Source organism: Grampus griseus (genome assembly GCF_964374135.1).
Source record: "Grampus griseus genome assembly, chromosome: 2".
Taxonomy (NCBI): Eukaryota; Metazoa; Chordata; class Mammalia; order Artiodactyla; family Delphinidae; genus Grampus; species Grampus griseus.
Genome location: NC_139018.1, coordinates 91536921 through 91558708, shown reverse-complemented (window position 1 = coordinate 91558708; position 21788 = coordinate 91536921). Strand labels below are relative to the sequence as shown.

The 21788-nt window shown below is 40.5% G+C and overlaps 1 protein-coding gene across 2 annotated transcripts in view; it reads left to right on the top strand.

The window, feature by feature from the left end:
• FBN1 (fibrillin 1) overlaps positions 1-21788 on the top strand; it is a gene marked incomplete at its 5' end in the record, with an annotated part of 252802 nt that overhangs the window by 93033 nt on the left and 137981 nt on the right. For both annotated transcript variants that reach the window (XM_082647206.1, XM_082647205.1), the window contains one exon: positions 20787-20984. In XM_082647206.1, the coding sequence (XP_082503332.1) occupies positions 20787-20984 (198 nt within the window). The remainder of the gene's footprint in view (positions 1-20786; positions 20985-21788) is intronic.

The window sequence follows — 21788 nt, the reverse complement described above, 5'->3', positions numbered from 1 at the left end:
AGAGCAGCCCCAGTGGAGGAAAGATGCCATAGAGAAAAACCCAGTAGTTGCCTAGTACCTTTCCTGAAACCTTCACCTCATCCCTTTCTTTTCCCTTCCCCAACCTGGACCCATCTTGCCTAGCCTTCTCAATGAATACTTGGCGTGAACTTAGTTCACTCAACTTTGTCGCTGACACACCCGTCGTACTGATGGAATCCTGGCTTAAATGGAGCTTGCTCAGCTGTGCTTTAGACAAACCCTTCTGGCTGACCTGGTTTAAACCTGGCTTTCTTGACGCCATCTCTGGCATGTTCCAAGGTTAAAAAGGACTCTGCTGCCCCTTCCATCACTCCCCTGGAGGGGAAACCAATTGCCACTTGGAACCGGAGTTTATCAGGCTCACATCCAGAGTAGTAACATGATTTAGTGAGAATAGTACTGGACTAGGAGGCAGGAAACAAGTTCTAGTGCTGGCTCTGCTTTTCAATAGCCATGTGATCTTGGGCAAGTCATTTCTCTGCCCTCATCTGTTTTTTCATCTGTAATGAAAAGTTAGGACCTTTTTGATCCTAGAAGCCAGGGATTCACATAATGTTAACAAACTCTTGAATAAATGGAGATTTTGATTCTAAGTGCTCATCCTTCCACCTGCCACACTGCTTCTTTCCACAAAGCACAGACTCTTTCTGTTGCAGCTCTGTCGTGTGCACTCAACACTCCTCTTAGTCTTGAGCTGGGGAACCTCAGATCCCTTCCTACACCGATACAGTCTGCCACAAAGAAGGGCATCCTAAAAAATCTGTGAGTTGGGGCAGGTGATTCTGCTTAGTAATGTATCTTTAAGAAGCTTTTTCTTAAGTGAAATCACTGTGTTATCAGCCCCTTTCTGGGTGATGATTTCAAAAGTATTACTAATAAAAACTATGTATTTGGGACCCTTCTAGGTATTTGACATATAATATTTCACCTAAACCTTAACCACCATATGAGGAGCTGTCCTTATCTCCACTTGATGCATGAAGGTATTGAGCGGCACAGTGGGCATGGCTGGAATTCAAATCAGACTCCTTGTGTGGACAGCCGCTATCTTCGCTGTGAGATGTACCTGCTGCTGACATAAAAAGTCCTACCTGGCCTTTTGTGCAAGAAATTGGAGGGAGACTCTCTTGTTAAGGTCTCAAAGAAAATGATTGTTAACTGCATTTCAGATGCTTGGAATTTATGCTGTGCCAAGCACTTTTCCACTTAATTTTAAATCCATGGGTATTTCAAGGGGAATTTAACCCATATGTTTCTGATTCACTTGTACTTAACTCATCAGAGAGGATTGTTTTGTAAAACCTTGCCTCTTCTTATGAGCACTTTCAAGCTCATACTTGGCTGGCATTGGCTGGATTTAGAATCTGCCATGGATGAAGCTTGATTTTAAATCTTTCTTTCCAACCCCTATTTCATGGTGGTTTTATTCCGTGAGTAGATGGAAATTGAAGGTGAGTCATAAAGACTCTTCCAAAACTGTGCCAAGATTCCACTGATACAGAAAGAGAGCCACTAACCTTTGAGGTTTGCTGTACTCACCTAAAACCTTACCCCCATTAAGCTGTTAACCTATGCATGGTTATAATCTGTGAGGGTAAAAATTAAATTCATAGATGTCGCATTTTCTCCTGAAACGATGTAGAGCAAAATTGTCTTTGAGAGATAAGGTATTTGTGGTGATTAGGTACATTACTACCTTTAAAAAGCCCTTTCGCTTAAATCCTCTATTTGGGAGAGACTTGAGTTATACAGCTGATGGAAAGATTCTTTCAGAGACCACCATTAGAAATTTAGCAGGCAAAAACTTGTTTATTATCTTACCATGTAGATGAGCTGGGTACATTCAGTTCTGATAACCTGCTGAGTTGGAGAATTAATTAACTTCACATGAGCTCATCTAAGGAATGTGTATAATTGCTAGTGGTTGTGCATGACCCAAAGGAAAGCAAGAACAATTTTTGTATCCGGTTAACAGCTTGGTTCAACAAACATATATATTAAGCATCTTCTGTTCCTGGCATTTGGGGATAGGGGATGAGAAGTCAGAGACACACGAGAGACTATCCCTCCTCCTAGGGAATTTACCATTCAGTAGGCTATACCTGTATGCTTCTATCTATGCCACAAGGCCAAATGGTGTGAATGCCAAATAGGCAGTGTAAAGGCAATGCGCCAGGAGAGCTCAGAAGATGAAGATGTTCATTTCGATTGAAACAGGGATTGTGTGTGTTCCTTGGGCTTCCCCCAAGATGAAATGTTTAAGTTTAGGCTTGAAAGATGAGAAGGCTTTTGAAGGGGGGAAGGGCATTCTGGGATGAGACAACCAGCCATGTTCTTGGATAATACAGACCATGCCAAATAGTTTTCCCAGATCTCTGTGCTGTGTGTAGACGTGGGGTGGGGTGAGTCTGCACAGGTGGATCAGAGCTCTGAAGCTCAAGCTGGGTTAACAGGTACTGTGTACATTCCTCAGTAACGAGTAGCTGGGATCAGCCTGACAGCCTTTAACTGGGCACAGATTCTCAGTGCTGGGAACCTTTAGTCTTGGGTCAAGGAGAACAAGGAAGGAAACAAGACACAAAGGAACAGTGTGTGAAATTTACATAGATATGGACATACATAACATATATAGATGAAATTAATGTACATTATACATGGTCTTATGTTTGAATAGTGCACAAATGAGGGTCAGTTCTATCTGATGCAGAAGAAACCTATCTAAAGAGGCATCTTATGTGAAAAAGAAACCAATCAAATGAGGCATCACAGTATCATTGTCATAGAATAAAAAGAGCTAATACTATACAAGATTAATTATTTTACATCCTTTATCTCATATTATTCTTACAAGCACGCTGGCTATTGTTATCCTTATTTATAATTAAGAAAAGTGAAGATGAGAGAGTAAATAATTTGCCCAGGGTCACATAGCTGTATTAGTCACTTATACCTTAGTTTGCAGATACAATGTGTATGTGGCTTAACCTTCTCTCTTTCTAATACTTTTTCAATGTAACATATGACACATTTAAAAATATATGTCATATATATGTTAGTTACAAAGCTAATAAAAGAATACACACCACCCAACATAAGCAGTCGGACAATGCCAATACCTATTTGAGCTTCCCCATCCCATCGATGGCTTCATTCCACAGAGATAACTACCTCTGTCATCAATTTTAATGCATATATTTTTCAACTGACACCAAAATTGCTTCTGTGCTATCCTGGTTTAAGGTGAAAATGTTAATAAAAACAAAATTGGAATAATTTGCATTTCATGCAAACACCTCAACACCACCCTGAGGGTTTAAATATAACTCAAGATTTAAGAGTATGGGAAGTGAGATACAGACACTGATACAAACACTGCTTTAATCTCAAGGGTTGTGATTTAATCCTGGGGTACATGAAGACAAAAAAAAAAATGAGACCTAAGAGGAGGTATGAAGTAACAGACAGGGCCTGATCTAAGATATGAGAGATCGAAGTTCTAATTCCATCTGCCATCAATTTACTTTATGACATTGAAAAATTACTTCACCTCTCTGAGTTTTCATTTACCCTTGTATAAATTATATTATCTCTTTGAGAAAGGCAAAGTAGTATAGTGAGAAAAGCACAGATTTTAGAATCAGAAATACCAAAATTAGGATTTTCATTCTGCCACTTAACATTTGTATAGCCTTGGGCAATTTTCTTTACTCTGAGCCTCAGTTTCCTCTTCTATAAAATGGGGCAGGAATCTCTTTCAGAGACTTGTGAGAATTGGGTGAGACCGCATGTAAAAGTAGCCAGCACAATGCTCTTTAAATGTTTGATTTCTTTTCCTTCTTCTATAAGTTTCTTTCCAATTCTAAAATGAGAGGTTCCAGTACTCATCTTATACATAAATTTTTGAAGCACACAAGCTCATAATTATGGAATTTCCTGTGTTAAAGGGCTAAGCATTTCTCTCAAATCAGACTTGTCATTAGGAAGCTTTCCAAGGTCTGGATAAATCTTTTCAAATTAACAACTGGGATTAAGAACAAACAAACAAACAAACAGGCAAAAACCAGTTCTACTCACAAAGGAATGAGGGGAGGGGAGTGGAAAAGAAAGTGTGATAAAAGTTTATGTACCACCCTTTCCCTTCCCCTACTCTGAGACAAAACAACAGAGTATGAAGCTAAGAATTCGTTTTTATTGGTTGTATAGACCATCTGTGTCTGCGTAAAGTATTAGCACTGTTACCCTATTTCAAGGCTAATTCCCCGTGTTAATACAAAGGCAATAACTACCTTCCAGCCTCTCTGGACCCACCAACCTCCTCGGCATTTACATAGTTCTTTGCTTTCTGTTCAGTACATTCTTATTGACATAAAGTTTGAAATTGCCACTGTTTGGGAATAGCTCCAGAATTCCATTCGTTCCAGATGTCCACTGTATTTGTTTATGATTGTTATGGTAACAAATTGAATACATATATCAATTGGGAACCTGGGGGAGGGGATAGTGGTCTTTATTTCCAGTTAAGGGATGTATATGGGGGACATCACTTTAAAAATACCTCAACTGTTAGGAAAATAGGATAGAGAATCATGGTCTATTCAAACAGAGGTATCAGTGAGCTTATATAAAAAAAAATGGAATGTATTTTACCAATGAGAGTTGCCAGTAACTCTTGTGATGGTGATGATACATATGACCATTTCTCTGTTGATTAATTTAAAATGTGTGTACATCAGAGAGCAGAGTATTAAGGCGGGTTAGCAGAGGCTACTCATGTCCCAACGCTAGACACCTTATCCAGTTGCCGGGAAGGAAAATTAAGTTGATTTTTAGCATATGAGTTCATGAAGGAATAATATCTGGAATTCTCTTTTGAATTTGGGTGAAATTTATTTACGCACTTGACCTGCTTTGCTTAGTCATTTTTGCTCTCCATCTTTAAAATACGTGCTACATAAAAATTCGAGGAATGCAATATCTTATTCTTGGATCATTCGCTTATATATATGTTGAATGACAACAAAATTTATGTACTTGGTGTCTCAGTTAGAAATGAGTTTGTATGAAGTAATAGAAAACCTAACCAAGGTGGCTTAAACAAATTAGGGGTTAATTTTTCTTATGTCACAAATGGATTTGGAGGTATCAAAAATGTCATCAAAGGCTCTTTTTTTCTTTCTGCTTTACCACCCTTAGTGCATGGACTTTTGTCCTCATGATTGCAAGCTGGCTGATGGACTTACAGGCATCACATCTTTCTAAAAGGGTGAAAAGGATAAGGGACAAGGGGGCAGTCCAGATGAGTGTGTCTCATTTTATCAGAGAATGAAAAGCTTTCTTTGACACTCCACCCTGTAGGTCTCCTCTTGCATCTTCTTGACCAGACCTGGGCACGTGTTCACTACTAGCTGGAAGGTGGCTAAGGAGAAAGTGATTGTGGATGGGGCTGGATCAGCTGTCCACCTGTGCCTTTTAACATGCACAGGGCAGGGCTTCACGAATCCAGGCTTGGACCTGATCTGCACGTCAGCCTTTCCTTTTGCTCTATTTTGCAAATCCCAGCAATTGTTCAAGAGAGGGGGCCAAGCAAGAGAGTAGAGATGACTTAAAACAAATCTATCAGCTCTTCAAAACAGAAACAGATTAAAAGGTATATGTCCTGTCATCTGGGCATCAGCAGCATTATTTTTTTTTTTTTGCGGTATGCGGACCTCTCACTGTTGTGGCCTCTCCCGTTGTGGAGCACAGGCTCCGGACGCGCACGCTCAGCGGCCATGGCTCACGGGCCCAGCCGCTCCGCGGCATGTGGGATCTTCCCAGATCGGGGCACGAACCTGGGTCCCCTGCATCGGCAGGCAGATTCTCAACCACTGCGCCACAAGGGAAGCCCTCATTATCTGTTTTTAAGAGTAGCTGAAGAGATTAGCAGTCTGTAACCATGTTCTGTGTGGGAGAAAGGGAAAAGTAGAAGAAGTAGGACCTTTGGTAGGTATTTTGTGTACATGGTTTGATTTATTACTCATGCAACCCCAGGCGCTAGAAGAAACTGATCTAAAGGCTGACTGTCCATTGATGATTTGAGACTTAGGGTATAAATCAAATATGATAGATTCAGGGAATCACACATAGCAAATTATAGCTTGGGCAAAGGGGATGAAAGTGTAAATGATTATGGATTTGGAATAACTTGGAAGATATGGAATTTTCCATATTTATCCATTTAAAAGTACTCGCCTGCTTGTTATGTACCCAGAAACTAGTCTAGGCCCTGGGGATGCAAAGTTTAATGAGATAAAATATTTGTCCTTAAGGCTCACAGTCTGCTAAGAGGTAGTTATATAAGTCAGCAATTACTATGGAGTTTAATTAGTGCCACAGAGGGAGGAAGAGGAAAGTGGTCAGGGAAGACTTCCAGAAGGGCAGTTAGCTGGAAAAATAGGGGAGACAGGGCATTCCAGGCAGAGGGAACAGCATTTGCAAAGGCATATGTATTGGAAACAGCACCATGAGTTGAGGAACTACATTTCGCTCAGTGTCACTAGAGAGGGACTGCACATAGGGGAGTGGCAAGAGACAAAACTGGGTAGGGACCGTTTTGCAAAGCACCTTAGGTTCCAACTTCAGTTAAGTTCACTCCTGCAGGTTAGAAGAAAAGGGGATCTAGAGCAAGGCAATGACAGCTGGGCTACAGAGGAGGGGCAAATTCAGAAGCTGTTGGGATGGTAAAGTCTGCAGGGTTTGTGGGGATGGTTGAGTACGGGGTACGAGGGCTTCTGTGACACCCCCACCCCCAGGTTTGTGGACTGGGTGATCTGGGCTATGATGACACCCTTCACCAAAATAACAAGTATAGGAGGAGCAAGTCTGGTAGAAGAATGAGTTCCTGTCAGACACATCTTTCTACTCAACACTCTGCTCTTCTTGGGTGATGGAAACAATCTTCACTCCCCAACCTGGTTGCTGCCGTCCTGACTCAGGCCAGCTGAAAGGCCACCAGGGCATCTGAGTGGTCCATGGCTCAGCCACTTGAAGTCCATCAGACAGGTGGAGGGTCTGACTCAAGAGTCCCAGGAGATTAGTTGCTGAGCTGAGACTGAAAGGCAGGCCTCCTGACTGTTGAGGCTTACTGCCTTTTCAGTTCTACCCCTGTGTTGTAGTCTGCCTAAACAGGTGAGAGAAAATCACTCTTGCACTGCTGGTGGGAATGTGAATTGGTACAGCCACTATGGAGAACAGTATGGAGGTTCCTTAAAAAACTACAAATAGAACTACCATATGACCCAGCAATCCCACTACTGGGCATATACCCTGAGAAAACCATATTTCAGAAAGAGTCATTTACCAAAATGTTCATTGCAGCTCTATTTACAATAGCCCGGAGATGGAAACAACCTAAGTGTCCATCATCGGATGAATGGATAAAGAAGATGTGGCACATACATACAATGGAATATTACTCAGCCATAAAAAGAAACGAAACTGAGCTATTTGTGATGAGGTGGATAGACCTAGAGTCTGTCATACAGAGTGACGTAAGTCAGAAAGAGAAAGACAAATACCGTATGCTAACACATATATATGGAATTTAAGGGAAAAAAATGTCATGAAGAACCTAGGGGTAAGACAGGAATAAAGACACAGACCTACTGGAGAACGGACTTGAGGATATGGAAAGGGGGAAGGGTGAGCCGTGACAAAGCGAGAGAGAGGCATGGACATATATACACTAACAAACGTAAGGTAGATAGCTAGTGGGAAGCAGCCGCATAGCACAGGGAGATCAGCTCGGTGCTTTGTGACCTTTGTGACCGCCTGGAGAGGTGGGAGGGAGACGCAAGAGGGAAGAGATATGGGAACATATGCATATGTATAACCGATTCACTTTGTTATAAAGCAGAAACTAACACACCATTGTAAAGCAATTATACTCCAATAAAGATGTAAAAAAAAAAAAATCATCAACAGTTGCCTGCTGCCATTTGGGGATAGTCAGCTAGAGCTTTGTGTGTTACGAGGAGTTAGCTACCGATTTATGTATGTCTGTGATAATTTTCCTTCAAGTTTCTCTGTTTCTCTGTGGCCCCCTTGCTGACAAGGACATCTTGCTGAAGTGGTTTTGGTTTGGGCTTGTGTTGGGAGGGGTTTTGTATTTTCACTTTTCTTTGAGAATGTAAAGTTATATATTTTATAAAACTCAGATAAATCTGGACAAGTTATCAAAGTAGTGGCACACTCTTATGAATGCCTTTTTATTAAATAGTGCAGAGGCTCATTACCTTTTTTGATACTTTTAAGAATCTGGTGAAAAAGGTACAAATGCACACACTGTGTTGGGTGAAGTCGGTTGGTGAAGCAACAAAACTAGCTTACGAGGCAGAAAGGGAGATTTGTTATGAGGAACGAGGGTGTCCCAGGAACTCAAGGGCAGTGGTGCAGCAGGGCTTTTTTGAGGGCTGGGAGCAGGGGCCAAATCCTCTTTCACCTCTCCCTGGTGCCACGTGGTCTCTGTCCTTGGTCCTCCCTGCAGACCTGGTCCCTACTCCATGTAAAAGGTCTGCTCCGTGCTGCTTCCAGTACATACTGGCCCACAGCTCTCGAGTAGCATCACCTGAGGTTCCAGCCACTGTAAAGATTAAGACCAGCGCTCCTCCATCCCATTTCCAAATTTCTGGAAGAGAACATATGATTGGCCTGCTTGGACCTGACACTCAGATACCAGGTTCACTTTGCCATGTCTCCAGGTCTACCATGTTGCTACGTGTGATTTACATCCAACTTCAGGGCACCTTTGGGTCTCCTGAGTCCCAAGTGTGATCTTCAAGTTAAGAACCCCAGACTAAGGAAATTCGAATGCTAACAGCCCAGCAGCACTACGTTTTAGCTGTAAAACTATTGTCGGAAGTGGACCATGCATTGGAGTAGAAGGTATTTGCACAGGCATAGAGCTTAAGAGCACTTGCTGTGTGCAGGAGTTGTGAATTTTGAATATCAGTAGTTAAATCCCAGGATGGTGAATACGATGTAGATTGAATTATAACACTCTCCAAGGTCGTGGATATTATATCCCTAACTTTTACCCTGAAAGGTTTGGAAATTCAATTTTAATTATTGTTAACATGCTTCGTAAATATCCAGGGGAATACAATATAGACCTGTTCATACATCCAGAGAGCCAAAATCTGGCTCAAGTTGTTTTTTCTTCCACAGTTGGAGAAAATTGTGGTGTTCGGCTTGCCTCTTGGGGCATGTTAAACCACTTTTAATGCTGTCTCTTATTATTTTCTAACCATATGCACTTTCCACACGTATCTAACTAACAGCCTGAGATGAAACCCCAATGTCTGGCCAGGCTGATGTAAATCTTTAGTAAGTGGTAAGAGAGCAGAGTAACACAGTGCCTCTTTAATGTTCAGACAGGACACGATTGAATAGTTGTAGACTTCGTAGTCTCAGGCACAATGTTAGATTTTTTTTTTTTTTTTTTTTTTTTTGCGGGCCTCTCACTGTTGTGGCCTCTCCTGTTGCAGAGCACAGGCTCCGGATGCGCAGGCTCAGCGGCCATGGCTCACGGGCCCAGCCGCTCCGCGGCATGTGGAATCTTCCTGGACCGGGGCACGAACCCGCGTCCCCTGCATCGGCAGGCGGACTCTCAACCACTGCGCCACCAGGGAAGCCCACGTTAGATTTTTTTACCAGTTCTATAGAGTGGACATTTCTGAGCCATACAGCATTCTCCCACTGGCTGCACTAGGCAGAACTTAGCTACAACTAGATTGGCCTATCTGCCTATATATTATAGTATTAACATTCAGCTCTTCAGATCATGAACCTGGGATGTCTGGGACATAATTATTATAATGCTTCCAAAGAGCATGATGCAATATTTGTAGAATTGCTATCCTGTGCTGTAAAAACAGTTATCACGTACAAACATATAAATGTCCCAGAACATCAAAACTTGTATGTTACCAGTGACGCTGCCAAGAGGCCACCATGATCGTCCAGTTAGTGACACATTCTCAGTCCGTGGGATAGATCTTAAAAATGGATGACTGTAAAGTAACAGCAAAAATGCAGTTCTGAGGCTCTAATGCTTTTAAGTCTTTGGTCTCTGCCATATTTGGATATCTGAGCACGCACAGATTTTCCTCAGGAATCTCCTTTTGTTGGTTAATTAAACCTACTGAGTGGGTTTTGGTACTGCGGCCCCGCCCATCCTCTCAGCTTCGGTGCCTGTCTTCTACACGGTTCACTCACGTGTTCTGAGTAATGCTTGTTCTTTCTTCCAACTTGTCTGTCTTCAGTTGAGTTCAGCGCCAGACCCCGAGCTGGAAACAGTCTCAGGAATTTTTCATTCATCAGACATTTTCTTCCAAAGAAAAATTCTGAGAATAGGAGGGTCACCTTGAGAACTACTTGATAGTATTATATATTAGCATAGTTCTGTGCTGTGTGTGTGTGTGTGTGTGTGTGTGTGTGTGTGTGTATGTGTGTGAGAGTGTAGGGGTGGGAGAGGGAGAGAAGCAACCTAGGTATCACGTACCCATAAGCAAATGAACATTTGGTAAAAAGCCAATTTAGAAATAACACTTCCCAGCCAGTATATCTAAACTATCTCACTGTCGTTTTTCTGTCTTGGTATTACAGAAAGCCCATATTTATATGAGGCACTTCTCAGTTGTGGTTAAGTGGCTGAACTTTTGTCCTTGCTTTAAGTTTTTCACCAGATCTCTGAGAATTGATAATATCACTGGAATGTGGTATGTATCTGTTTCCTGTAGAATGAACTTAGGGCTGGCAGCTAGAATGCTAGTGGTCTTGGATTCCCTTGCCCTGTCATTTCATAGAAGCAGCAGTGAAGTTCCCCTGGAGGAAATCCCACCCACCACGCCAGGATTCCGTCACATATTGTTGGTCTGAGCCGTGTGTACTTTACACTCAGGTTTCTGTGAGACTTGGCCAAACGTGTTCGAAGTATGAATTTCAACCATAAAATTTATATATATAACTATCTGAATGTGATACGACTAAATGCTTGCTCACAAAGAGGAAGAAAAGGATGAGAAATTTCACGAAAAAGCTAAAATACACAGACCAAGACATAATTTCATTATACATAGGTTTTGTTTTGATAGCATTAAGATTGACAGAGAATACAGTTTTATGCAGAGCCAGCCTCATCGATTCAAATCACCTGTCCTTCACTGGGGACTTGATTGTGAAAATGTGAAGAACTTTTATACTAGTTATTGGTAGTTAGAGCCTAGTCTTCCCTCAGATTCTCCATTTCAGTAAGTGACTGGCCGTATATCCGGCTACTGAAGCCAGAAACCCAGGAGACATCCTTGTCTTTTCAGTTTCCCTCACCCTTCACATCCAATCCATCTTTCAGCTCTGTTGGTCCTGCCCCCGCCTCTCCCCCGCCACCCCCGCGGGGTGACTAAAGGACATCCCCCACCTGTTGGCTTCTCTCCATTTCTACACCACCACCTTCCTTTAGCCACTACTACGTTTCTTCTCATTTCCACTCTTGAACCTTCTAATCAGAGTTCTTTAAAACTAACACATTGTGTTTTCAGTGGCTTCCTGTTGAGTTTAGAGCCAAATCCAAACTCCTTACCGTGGCCTAGACTGTGCTGTGTAATCCAGTCCCTGCCTAATGTTCCAGTTTCACCATGTGCCCCATTCCCCTTCCTCTCTCAGCTCTGTGCACAGCGGCCTTCTCTCATTTCTAGAGAAGCCAGGCTACCTCCCAGCTGTCTCTGAAACCTGGAAAGCGCTTACTCTCATTTTCACAGCTTGTCTGCTCTCAGCCTTTAGGCCTCAGTTTAAATGTCACCTCCTCCAAGAAGTCTTCCCTGATAACCTTTACCAAGTCAGGTATCCGCAATTACTTTTTATCATGGCAGCATGCTTATTTCATTTGTAGACTAAATCACAACCTGAAATCTATAATTCTTTTTAATGTATTTACCTGTATTTGTTGACTTCCTCCCCCAAGCAGGTTTTAAACTCCATGTGGTCAGGGACTTTATCCCATGCTGCCCACTGATACAGCACAATTAATATTTGTTGAATGAATAAAGGATCCCTGATTACATGTTACAGTTGTAAAGTTTACTCATTGAGCCTGATCATTGAACTCAGAATGTCTGATTTTATTTTATGCAGTGGGATTTTTTTTTTATGGTGGTGAAATACATATACATAAAGTTTGCTCTTTTAGCCATTTTTAGGTGTGTGGTTCAGCGGCATTTTAAGTACATTCACATTGTGTGTAGCCATCACCACCATCCATCTCCAGAACCTTTTCATCTTCCCAAAGTGAAACTCTGAACCCATTAAACAATAACTCCTCACTCTTACCTCCTCCAGCCCCTGGCAACCACCATTCTACTTTTCCTCTATGAATTTGACTATTCTCGGTACTTAATATAAATGGAACTTGCAGTGGAATATTTCTAATCAATTTGTTTTTATTATCCCTGTGCTAACATAGGCCTTTACCTTCCAAATATGAAAATCTCATTTATCATAAAAATCTTCCAATTTTAATGATAAAACATTCTATTAGGATACTTTGGAAATTTAATTCATTGTTCGTAGAACTTATATTTGGAACTTAAGCAGTATTACAGGGCACTTTTGAGATATATGAGTTGATCTAAGAAGATGTTGGTCCTGGAAATTTTTATATTGAATATCATTGATCATAGGGCCCTTTACTCTTATGTTGTTAATCTTGCTTTTGGATGGTAGAGAATGTTTTCTACTTCATGGCTTTGAAGAAAATATAAAAGAACAAATAAATCAAATTGTTATATAATACTATTGTTTTTGTCTTGCTGTTCAATAGCTGATGCTCTGTGGTGAAACTGCAGTTTGGTTTAATGTGGCACTCATACAAGCCGTTTTAAAAGTGAATAAATCAGAGCCAGCTGGTTCTTTCAAGTTGAATTTGCAGACCATTAAAAATGAAGACACTCTCTGTGATTTTATTATCTTGATGGTAAATATATCACCTAAAACAGAATGTGACTTTTATCCATCCCCTAACTATTTTGTTTTTTTCTAGTAAAAGTAGTTTAGAGATAACTCTGGGGGAAAATGGCAATCAGTAATGACTTGTAGGATGTACAGTGAGGGGATGGATAATGTCAGGTAAGTGATTATTTGGAAATGAGATATTCTCTTCCCTGAACAAGATTGCTTACTGTTTTCTTCATCATGGAGCAGAATAAAATGCGGTAATAATTTTCTGTAGTTGAATTGCTGACACACAAAATCGGGTCCGCAGAACTATGGCTTGGATTTTGGTGAATTGCTTAGTCTGTGTCTATTAGTCTATTAGATTAAATGCTATACAACAAATCACCTTGTTTCTGCAGTTTTTTAAAAAATTAATTAAGTGATTGATTGATTGATTGATTGATTTTTGGCTGCATTTTGTCTTTGTTGCCACGCACAGGCTTTCTCTAGTTACAGTGAGCGGGGGCCACTCTTCGTTGCGGTGTGTGGGCTTCTCATTGCGGTGGCTTCTCTTGTGGAGCACGGGCTCTAGGCGCGCGGGCTCTAGTAGTTGTGGCGCGTAGGCTGTAGAGTGTAGGCTCAGTAGTTGTGGCTCACGGTCTTAGCTGCCCTGTGGCACGTGGCATCTTCCCCGACCAGGACTAGAACCCATGTCCCCTGCATTGGCAGGTGGATTCCTAACTACCGCGCCACCAGGGAAGTCCCTGTTTCTGCAGTTTTGAATGATATTTATATTAAAGTTTGTATGGCAATACTTTTAACTTATGAATTAGAGAAGTTGAAAGACAGAGGAAAACATTAACACAGAAATAGTGTTGTGCTTATTCCTATGCTTTATTTCTAAAGTGCTTTAAAAAAATTAGTTATATACAATTAAGCTGTATCGCAGATACAGTTGCTTAAAGTAAACATTTTGCATAGTGTAGTTTAGAAAAATTTGCCAAAAGGTCATATTCTTTAAATAACATTGTGCAGACCATGTTTAACAGGCAGTCTTGCATGCAGGATTTCATAGAAACATATGGATTGGAAATTAGATTCAAAATTTATTGTGTCATTAAAAAAAAAAAAAAAAACAGCTTGAATGAAATAGGAGATGCACTATTGCATAGTACAAGTAGCCCTGAAAGGAATTCCCATCCCTCCCCAAGAACTTTTACTACGAAAAATTTCAAACCTACATTAAAGTTGAAATAATAATATAAAGTATACCCACATACCTTCTACCTATGCTAAATATTTAACATTTTCCCACTTTTACACACATAATACTCTGTATGTATATATGTGTATATATATATTTGTGTATAATATACTAATATATGTATATATTATATGTCTAGTTATCTACATGTTATATGTTATATATAATTTATGTATATTTAATTTGTATATATTTAATATACATTATATATTTAATTATATATAATATATAATGTACAATATAATTTATAATACATATTACATAAGTATGTATTATTATATATGTATGGTAATTATATATTGTGTATATATTTGTATATATATATTTATGGTCTGTTTCGCTAAATGATTTGAAAATTAAATTGAATACATCATGGCACTCCACCTCTAAACAATAAGGCTATCTCGTATATAACTGTAATACCATGATCATGTCTAAGAGAACAATAATTCCACAATATCGTCTAATATCCAGCCCATATAGAACTTCCCTAGTTGTCTCTTTTTGAAACAGTGTCCAACTGAATTTTGGTTATTATATTTTTTAATCTAAAATAATAACTCTACCTTCTTTTTTTGTGTATGAGGGGTCATTTACTTTTGGAAAAGTTCAGGCCAGTTGCCTTTGAAAATCACACAGGCTGAGTTTTCTGATTGCTTCCTTGTGGTGTTATTTATCTTGTTCTTCTATCCCCGTATGCCCTCTTGACTGGAAGCTTGGTCAAGAAGCTTGATATAAGCTTTGACTATTTTTGGCCTAAACTTCTTAGATAATGTTTAGTACTGTGTATTTCATCATATCAGCGGCTGTGTGGAAAGATTTCAGCATGGTCTGCAGTAGTGCAATTCTGGAGGAAATTAAGTGTTAACTTTTGGCGTTACTGATGGTAAGTTTGATCAATGTCTTTGGATCCTGCTTGGAGAATCCCCCTGGAATTTTACCCAAGTACCAGCTCCCACACTGGACAGGGAAGCTGGAAGGGGGAGATCATGGTAGTGGAGTGATGCCATGTATGTAAATGGGCTTTGTGACACTGGGAAGGGAGAGCTTGGAAACGTGAATTCCGTTGACTATTAGGACAGTGGAGTAGTTGGTGTTTAGCCTTCTTAAATTTTGATTCGTTGTTTGGTTTAGTGAGCTTGTGGTCAAAATAATTAATAAAGAATATGATAAAGTGCCTCATAGTCAATCAACACTATGGAAACGAATACTACTTTGCTGTGATTAGAATGTCTATCCTGGTTGAAAGATACTGAGTTCTGTTGAGTGGCAATGATCCCAGCTTATGGGCTGTCTCACATTTCTAAGGTTAGACTTTCAGGTGAGCATTCAGCTACCTTGCAAACACTTTGCAAACTCACTTTGGGGGCTTTTACAAAATATGGATGCCCCGCCACCATGCCACATCTACTGAATCACATTCCAAGAGGGAGGCATATGGGAGGACAGGGGTGAGACCAGGCATCAGTATTTTGCACAACATCCCTAGGTGATTTGGTTATGTCCTAAGGGTAAGAATGATTGGAGTAAGAAGAAACAGCAGCAATTATGAGACTGATTACGATCGTGGAACTTCTTTGCTTTCATTTTGCTCAGACCAAAAGTTCTCTGACCTCCTTCCTCAAAAGGTTGTATTGAAATTCCACACGTTAGGAGCTTAATGTGTCCCAGGCTAAACTACCTGGAAGGAAGAAGCATGCTGTGACCCTCTCTATCATGGATAAGTTGATATCTCATTGTTTTGTTTGTAATTTTTATGAAAAGATGGATTTAAAATAATTGGAGCCTAGTGCCCAAAATTATATCCTTGTGCCTTCCCTGCAGTTTGTGGTTTAGTGGCTGGGTAGGAGTGACAAGAATTCATTGTACTACAGTTCTTTTTCTGCGAATGATGCATTTGCTTCAGGGGGAAGTCTGATTGCAAATGAAAGTGAAGTAACGCCACAGGTCACAGCATTCTGAGCTGCAGGGCTGGGAAGGAGCTGAGGATTAGAGGCTGCAGATATACATTGGTTAGATCCCAAGCCTTGAGGCCAAATCTGTTGGGACTGGGGAACAATCCTTGAGCCTAACCACTCATAATGGGAACATGTAGATGCAGAATTTCCCATGAACCAGCCACACTAGAGTAAGCCAGTTAAAAACAATTAAAATTGCATTTTAATGTTAGAAAGTCTTGGCCTATTGCCCTAGTTCATGGAGGTCTTATAAGGAAGTGATTGTAGAGCAACTTGTGAACAAAAAGTGTTTTTAATACGATACTTTATTTGCATGAGGAATAATGATTTACGTTGAGGGAATGAGTCAGATATTATCCAAGCATTGAATTAAGCACATTCCCTGTCTAGAGCTGGGACTGTCTGAAAAAGAGTATGTAAATTTAGCCTAGTATCACGTAAGTGCTATGGGAATAATTGTAAATAATTGGATTATTAGTAAGGAATTGGGAGTGTGGGCAGATTTTTTCTGTGGTTGGAGTATTGGACTAAAAACAGCATAACTCTGGCAATCTAAATGAAGCACAGGACGAAAAGCACATGCTGCCGAATCGGAATGACATTTGAAAACCACGTTAATACAGCATTTACCTTCCAAAGCATTTTTAGATCCAATTCTGTTTCATCCAGATTAGGCCTCTCCCTCTGCAATCAGCCATTTTTGTTGAAAATTTGACTCTACAAATCCACTTATGTCCACTTACTAAGCTGCATGATCAAATGAGCTGGTTCTTCCCTTTGTCTGTAGTGATAAGGATCTAGTGTGGAAATGTGTTAAGTCCGTAGATTCTGTTACACATGCTCAAACTATTTGCCAGATATTTAGTGTATGTAGTAAAGATGGATCCCTACGGGCTCCAGAGATGCCTAATGAATATTGTCAGAATTAACAAGTGCTCTTTCTATTCCATGTGTTTCATATTGAAATGAGGGCAAAAAGTTGTTGACCCTGGAAAAGTCTTAGGGTTATTTTTTCTTCTGATGCAAACCTTCCAATGAGGAATTCATGTCTGAAGTCATGAATCAGTGTTAGATAGGACTGACTCAGATTTTCCTAGCGTTTTCTAGGGGACCTTGATTTTGCTGGTGTCACTCACAAAACACTGTATTTGCATGTACCTGGAATCTTTGCAATCCTCGTATGTAAGATAATTCCATGGAGTATCTTGGCAAAATGAAGAGGAAAAACAAATCCAAGCAGTGTTGAAAACTGCAAACTAAAATTCATGTTCCATTATGTTTTTTAAAGATTGAAAAATGGCATACCAACAAGAGTCTATTTGATTAAAGTATTTGCATTTGTCTCAGTAAGTCAAGAGGAAAATAGGAAATAAACCTAAATTTACTTCCTCGTTACCTAACATGGAAGGTTTTATTTATTTTTTGAATGAAAGATTATGTTGCTGTGATCTTTCTAGTCTCAAATATAAGATGTATATAGTTATAAAAATCTTGATGGCTGTTGCATGAGATTAAATGATTGAATAATTTATGATATAACTTGATGGAAAATTATGCAGCAATTAAAGCCGTGTGTTAGAATAGTATTTACATGGGAAAATGCTTTCGGCGATGTTAAGTAAAAAAAACAGCAGGATTCAAAATTGAATATTTGATATAATTCCCATTTAGTGATAAAAAATAAAACACACATGTATAATTATGTAGGATAATATAACTGATATGTTATCAGACTTTCTTTAAGTGCAATTACATGTGATTTTTATTTTCTTATTTATATGGTACTGCCTTTTCCTAATTGTCTGAAATAGTTATTTTCCAATCAGAGAGAGGGGTGGGATAGGGAGACGCAAGAGGGAGGAGATATGGGGATATATGTATAGGTATAGCTGATTCACTTTGTTTTAAAGCAGAAACTAACACACCATTGTAAAGCAATTATACTCCGATAAAGATGTTAAAAAAATTATAATATGAAAGAAACCATCTATCAGAGAAGTATTTAATAAATGCCTCTAAGTACTATTTGGAAGAACTGAGCCAAAGAAAGAATGATGGCTACAGCATTTGACTTTGTTCAGGCAGTTACTGTGTTTAGGAGCGACTTGGTTGCACGCCACCATGGTGCCGAGTAACTTTTTCTTTATTGACAGACTGAAATGAGGGCAGAGATTTTACTCAACAGCTCAAGCATTTAATTTTTGTATCCTTGTTTGAATACAGTAACTATGGAAGACGATAGCAGATTTTGAATAGATCTGGCATATTATGAAGAATATTAAAATACACTTAGAATTTGATAATATAAAAGTAAAATGCAATCAGCGTAAAAAAATGCAGAAACAAAGTAAAAAGACAATAATAAACTAAAGAAGTATCAGGAGATAGGGCTGGAAAGTTGGGCCAGAGAATGTAGAGACACCAGGAGAGCAAAGGTCTAAGGTTGGTTTTCTGGAAAGATAATGCTGTTTGTGTTTCTGTACCGGTTACACAATTTTTGGCCTACTTGCATATTCTGTACTAGTATTTACTTAATATTTTTCTTTTTTTTGTGGTACGCGGGCCTCTCACTGTTGTGGCCTCTCCCGTTGCAGAGCACAGGCTCCGGACGCGCAGGCTCAGTGGCCATGGCTCACGGGCCCAGCCGCTCCACGGCATGTGGGATCTTCCCGGACTGGGGCACGAACCCATGTCCCCTGCATCAGCAGGCGGACTCTCAACCACTGCGCCACCAGGGAGGCCCTATTTTTCTTTAAATTGAATTAAAAGGTTTTTTTTATTCATTCTCATCATAGCAAACATCTATGAAATTATGAGTCTGTCAGGTTTGTACTTTTTAATAATAATTCAAATTGAAATTAATACATGACTATTAAAAGAAGACAATCTAAGGTCGTCTTGCATTCCATCATAGCACACTTTGGTAAGCACTGGCATGGAGAGAGGGAGATGTGGAGATGAGGACTTCATGTTTGGACCATTGTGTCCATCTCTCAAGTGCTACCGTAATTTGGGCCTAATCCTCTTGCTGTGCTTGACTGGGTGAAGCTTTGTCTTTGGAATTTCTTGGAAGGCTCATCTTCCAGCACAGGCATTAGGGCAGTGCCATTGACCACAGGTGGCTGACTCATTCCAGCAAGGAGGAGGGGAGAGTGAGGAAGAACATTTAGTGATGGGGAGCAGATGGGATCGTAATTGCAACAGAGAGACAGGAGGAGGGGATACGCAGGATAGTGGGACACAAGCTGGGAAGAGTCAGCTATTGCCCAAATGTTGTCATGGTTCAGCCTGTTCACTCTTGTGGGTGCTGTGATAAAGAGTTGTCCTTAGCGAATTGCATATCCTGACTCATGAGGTACTTGGAGAAAGAAAGAAGAACATCAAAATGAAAGTATAGCCCGGTGGTTTCATTAGCACACCCAGTGATTTTCATAAACCTGTAGAATTCAGTGGTGAAAGGAACTTACCGGGGTCATTTAGTCCATCCCTAGACTCATAGGAAGCACTCTTATCTGTGCACTTCCAGAAATGACACGAGGAAGCGTGCGGTGCTGGTGGTGGATAGGAGCCCACGAGTCTTGCCACGGCCCAGCCTCCCTTATCAGCCAAGGCCGCTGTAGAACAGAAAGGGTTATTATGGCCCAGATTTCTCCCACGGGGAGGCTGGGGACAGCTTGGCTTTGGTCCTCACTACATCTTAATCTTTCTTGTTTGCTGGCTGCCGAATCCAGATTGACTTTCTCCCTTTACAAAAAAAAAAAAAAAAAAGGAGACAGATTTTGTACTGGTGAGACTACTTGGAAATGGAACTTCTCCTGTGGTGGTCTTAGCTTATCCCTGTTTGCTTGAAGATGATCCTTTTGCCCAAGGGATACAGTGATTTCAGATCAGTGCCCTCACTCTTTAAATACCTGATGTCTTTTGCATATCTAACATTTCTGCTTGTGGTTTTTTGTTTTGAATGGGGTTGGTTTGTTTGTTTTTGGTTTGCTTGGTTTGTTGTATTTGAAATAAGGTGGACCCAATCCAAAAGAAACAAGTAACCATTTCCCTTTTTCAAGAAACTGCAGGGAAGAAGGTGCCATGACTTGCCTCGTTGCAAGTTTTGAAATTCTTTGCTTTCTCCAACCTAAATAATAATAGACTGTAAACTCTATGAGGGCAGGGATTTGGGATCTTTGAATCACTGAAGCACCTATATCAAGCATAGGGGCTGATTCATAATAGTCACTGATACAGTTTCTTAAGTGAATGAATGTGTAAATAATATGATTATGTCATGTTTGGATAGCATGTCACGGTTGTAAAGTATTTTCCATTAGCTCATCTGATCCTGACAACAGTATCTTCAAAGTGGATAGGAACTAGTGTTTTTATCCTCATTTTCGTAGGTGAGGTAAATGGGGCTCAGAGGCGGAAGGGTCTGCCCGAGGCTCCACACGGAGTCGGTGATGTGCGGTTCTATTCCTGAAGACCATTTCGCAACTTGGAGTCCAGGAAGACAGGCCCAGCTGTTCTTCCGCATGATAGTTCCTGCTTTTCTGGACTTTCATGGAATTCTCCTTCTTTATTTTCAGATTACAGGACAGGCCCGTGTTTTACTGTGATCAGCAACCAGATGTGCCAGGGACAGCTCAGCGGGATTGTCTGTACGAAAACACTCTGCTGTGCCACGGTCGGCCGCGCCTGGGGCCACCCCTGTGAGATGTGCCCAGCCCAGCCCCACCCCTGTCGGCGCGGCTTCATTCCAAATATCCGCACAGGAGCTTGTCAAGGTAAACCCCGGGCCGATGGAGTTATTAATGGATTCATCTTATTTGCTCTGGAGAGCCATTCTCCAGTGAAGTTGGAGAGAATGGAAAAGCAGTGTCAGAGGCATAGCTTCACGATTTCGCTGACGGCATGATATCCAACTTAGGCATTAGGAGCGTGGCTCCGGAGACAGCAGCTGGTCCCCCTGGATTTTTCCTTGCCAGTGGTTTCCCCCTCCGTCCCCAAACGTGTTTCCCGGGGGTGGTATGATTCTGTTTAGAGCAATGCTGTATGTTAGAGCAATGCTGTGTACAAACACAAAGCAAAATTTGTGAATAAGGTAGTTTGTTTTTCTTAATTTTTTCCCCCTTCATTTGAAATTGCTGGAGTTCCTCTGTCTCATGGATTGTACTTAGTTGACCTGAGGAAAATTGTTCCTCTCTCCATTTTACATGCTACATTATGGAGTTTTTTCTGTTTTTTTTTTTTACAAGTCAGAAATAAATTAGGATTTGTTTCACAGTTTTAAATATCCCCAGATGTTGCCTGCTTGCTTCTTCTCCTGCCTCCCATGGAAGCCCTTACTCTGTTTTTGGCTTTTACTCCTGTCCTTCCAGCTGTACAAATTCTTTTATTGTCTGGATGTCTGGCAGGAAATAGGAGGAAGTGAACAGAGGCAGCTCCACACTAAACTGATGGGACTGAAAACTCCCAGGCTGTATCTGTTTCCTTTAGACATCTTCAGTGCTTTTTTAGCAAGTTGCAGTGTTTAGAGAAAATTCAAGGTATGCTTTTCTGAGGCAAATAGATACTAGTTCGATTTTGTT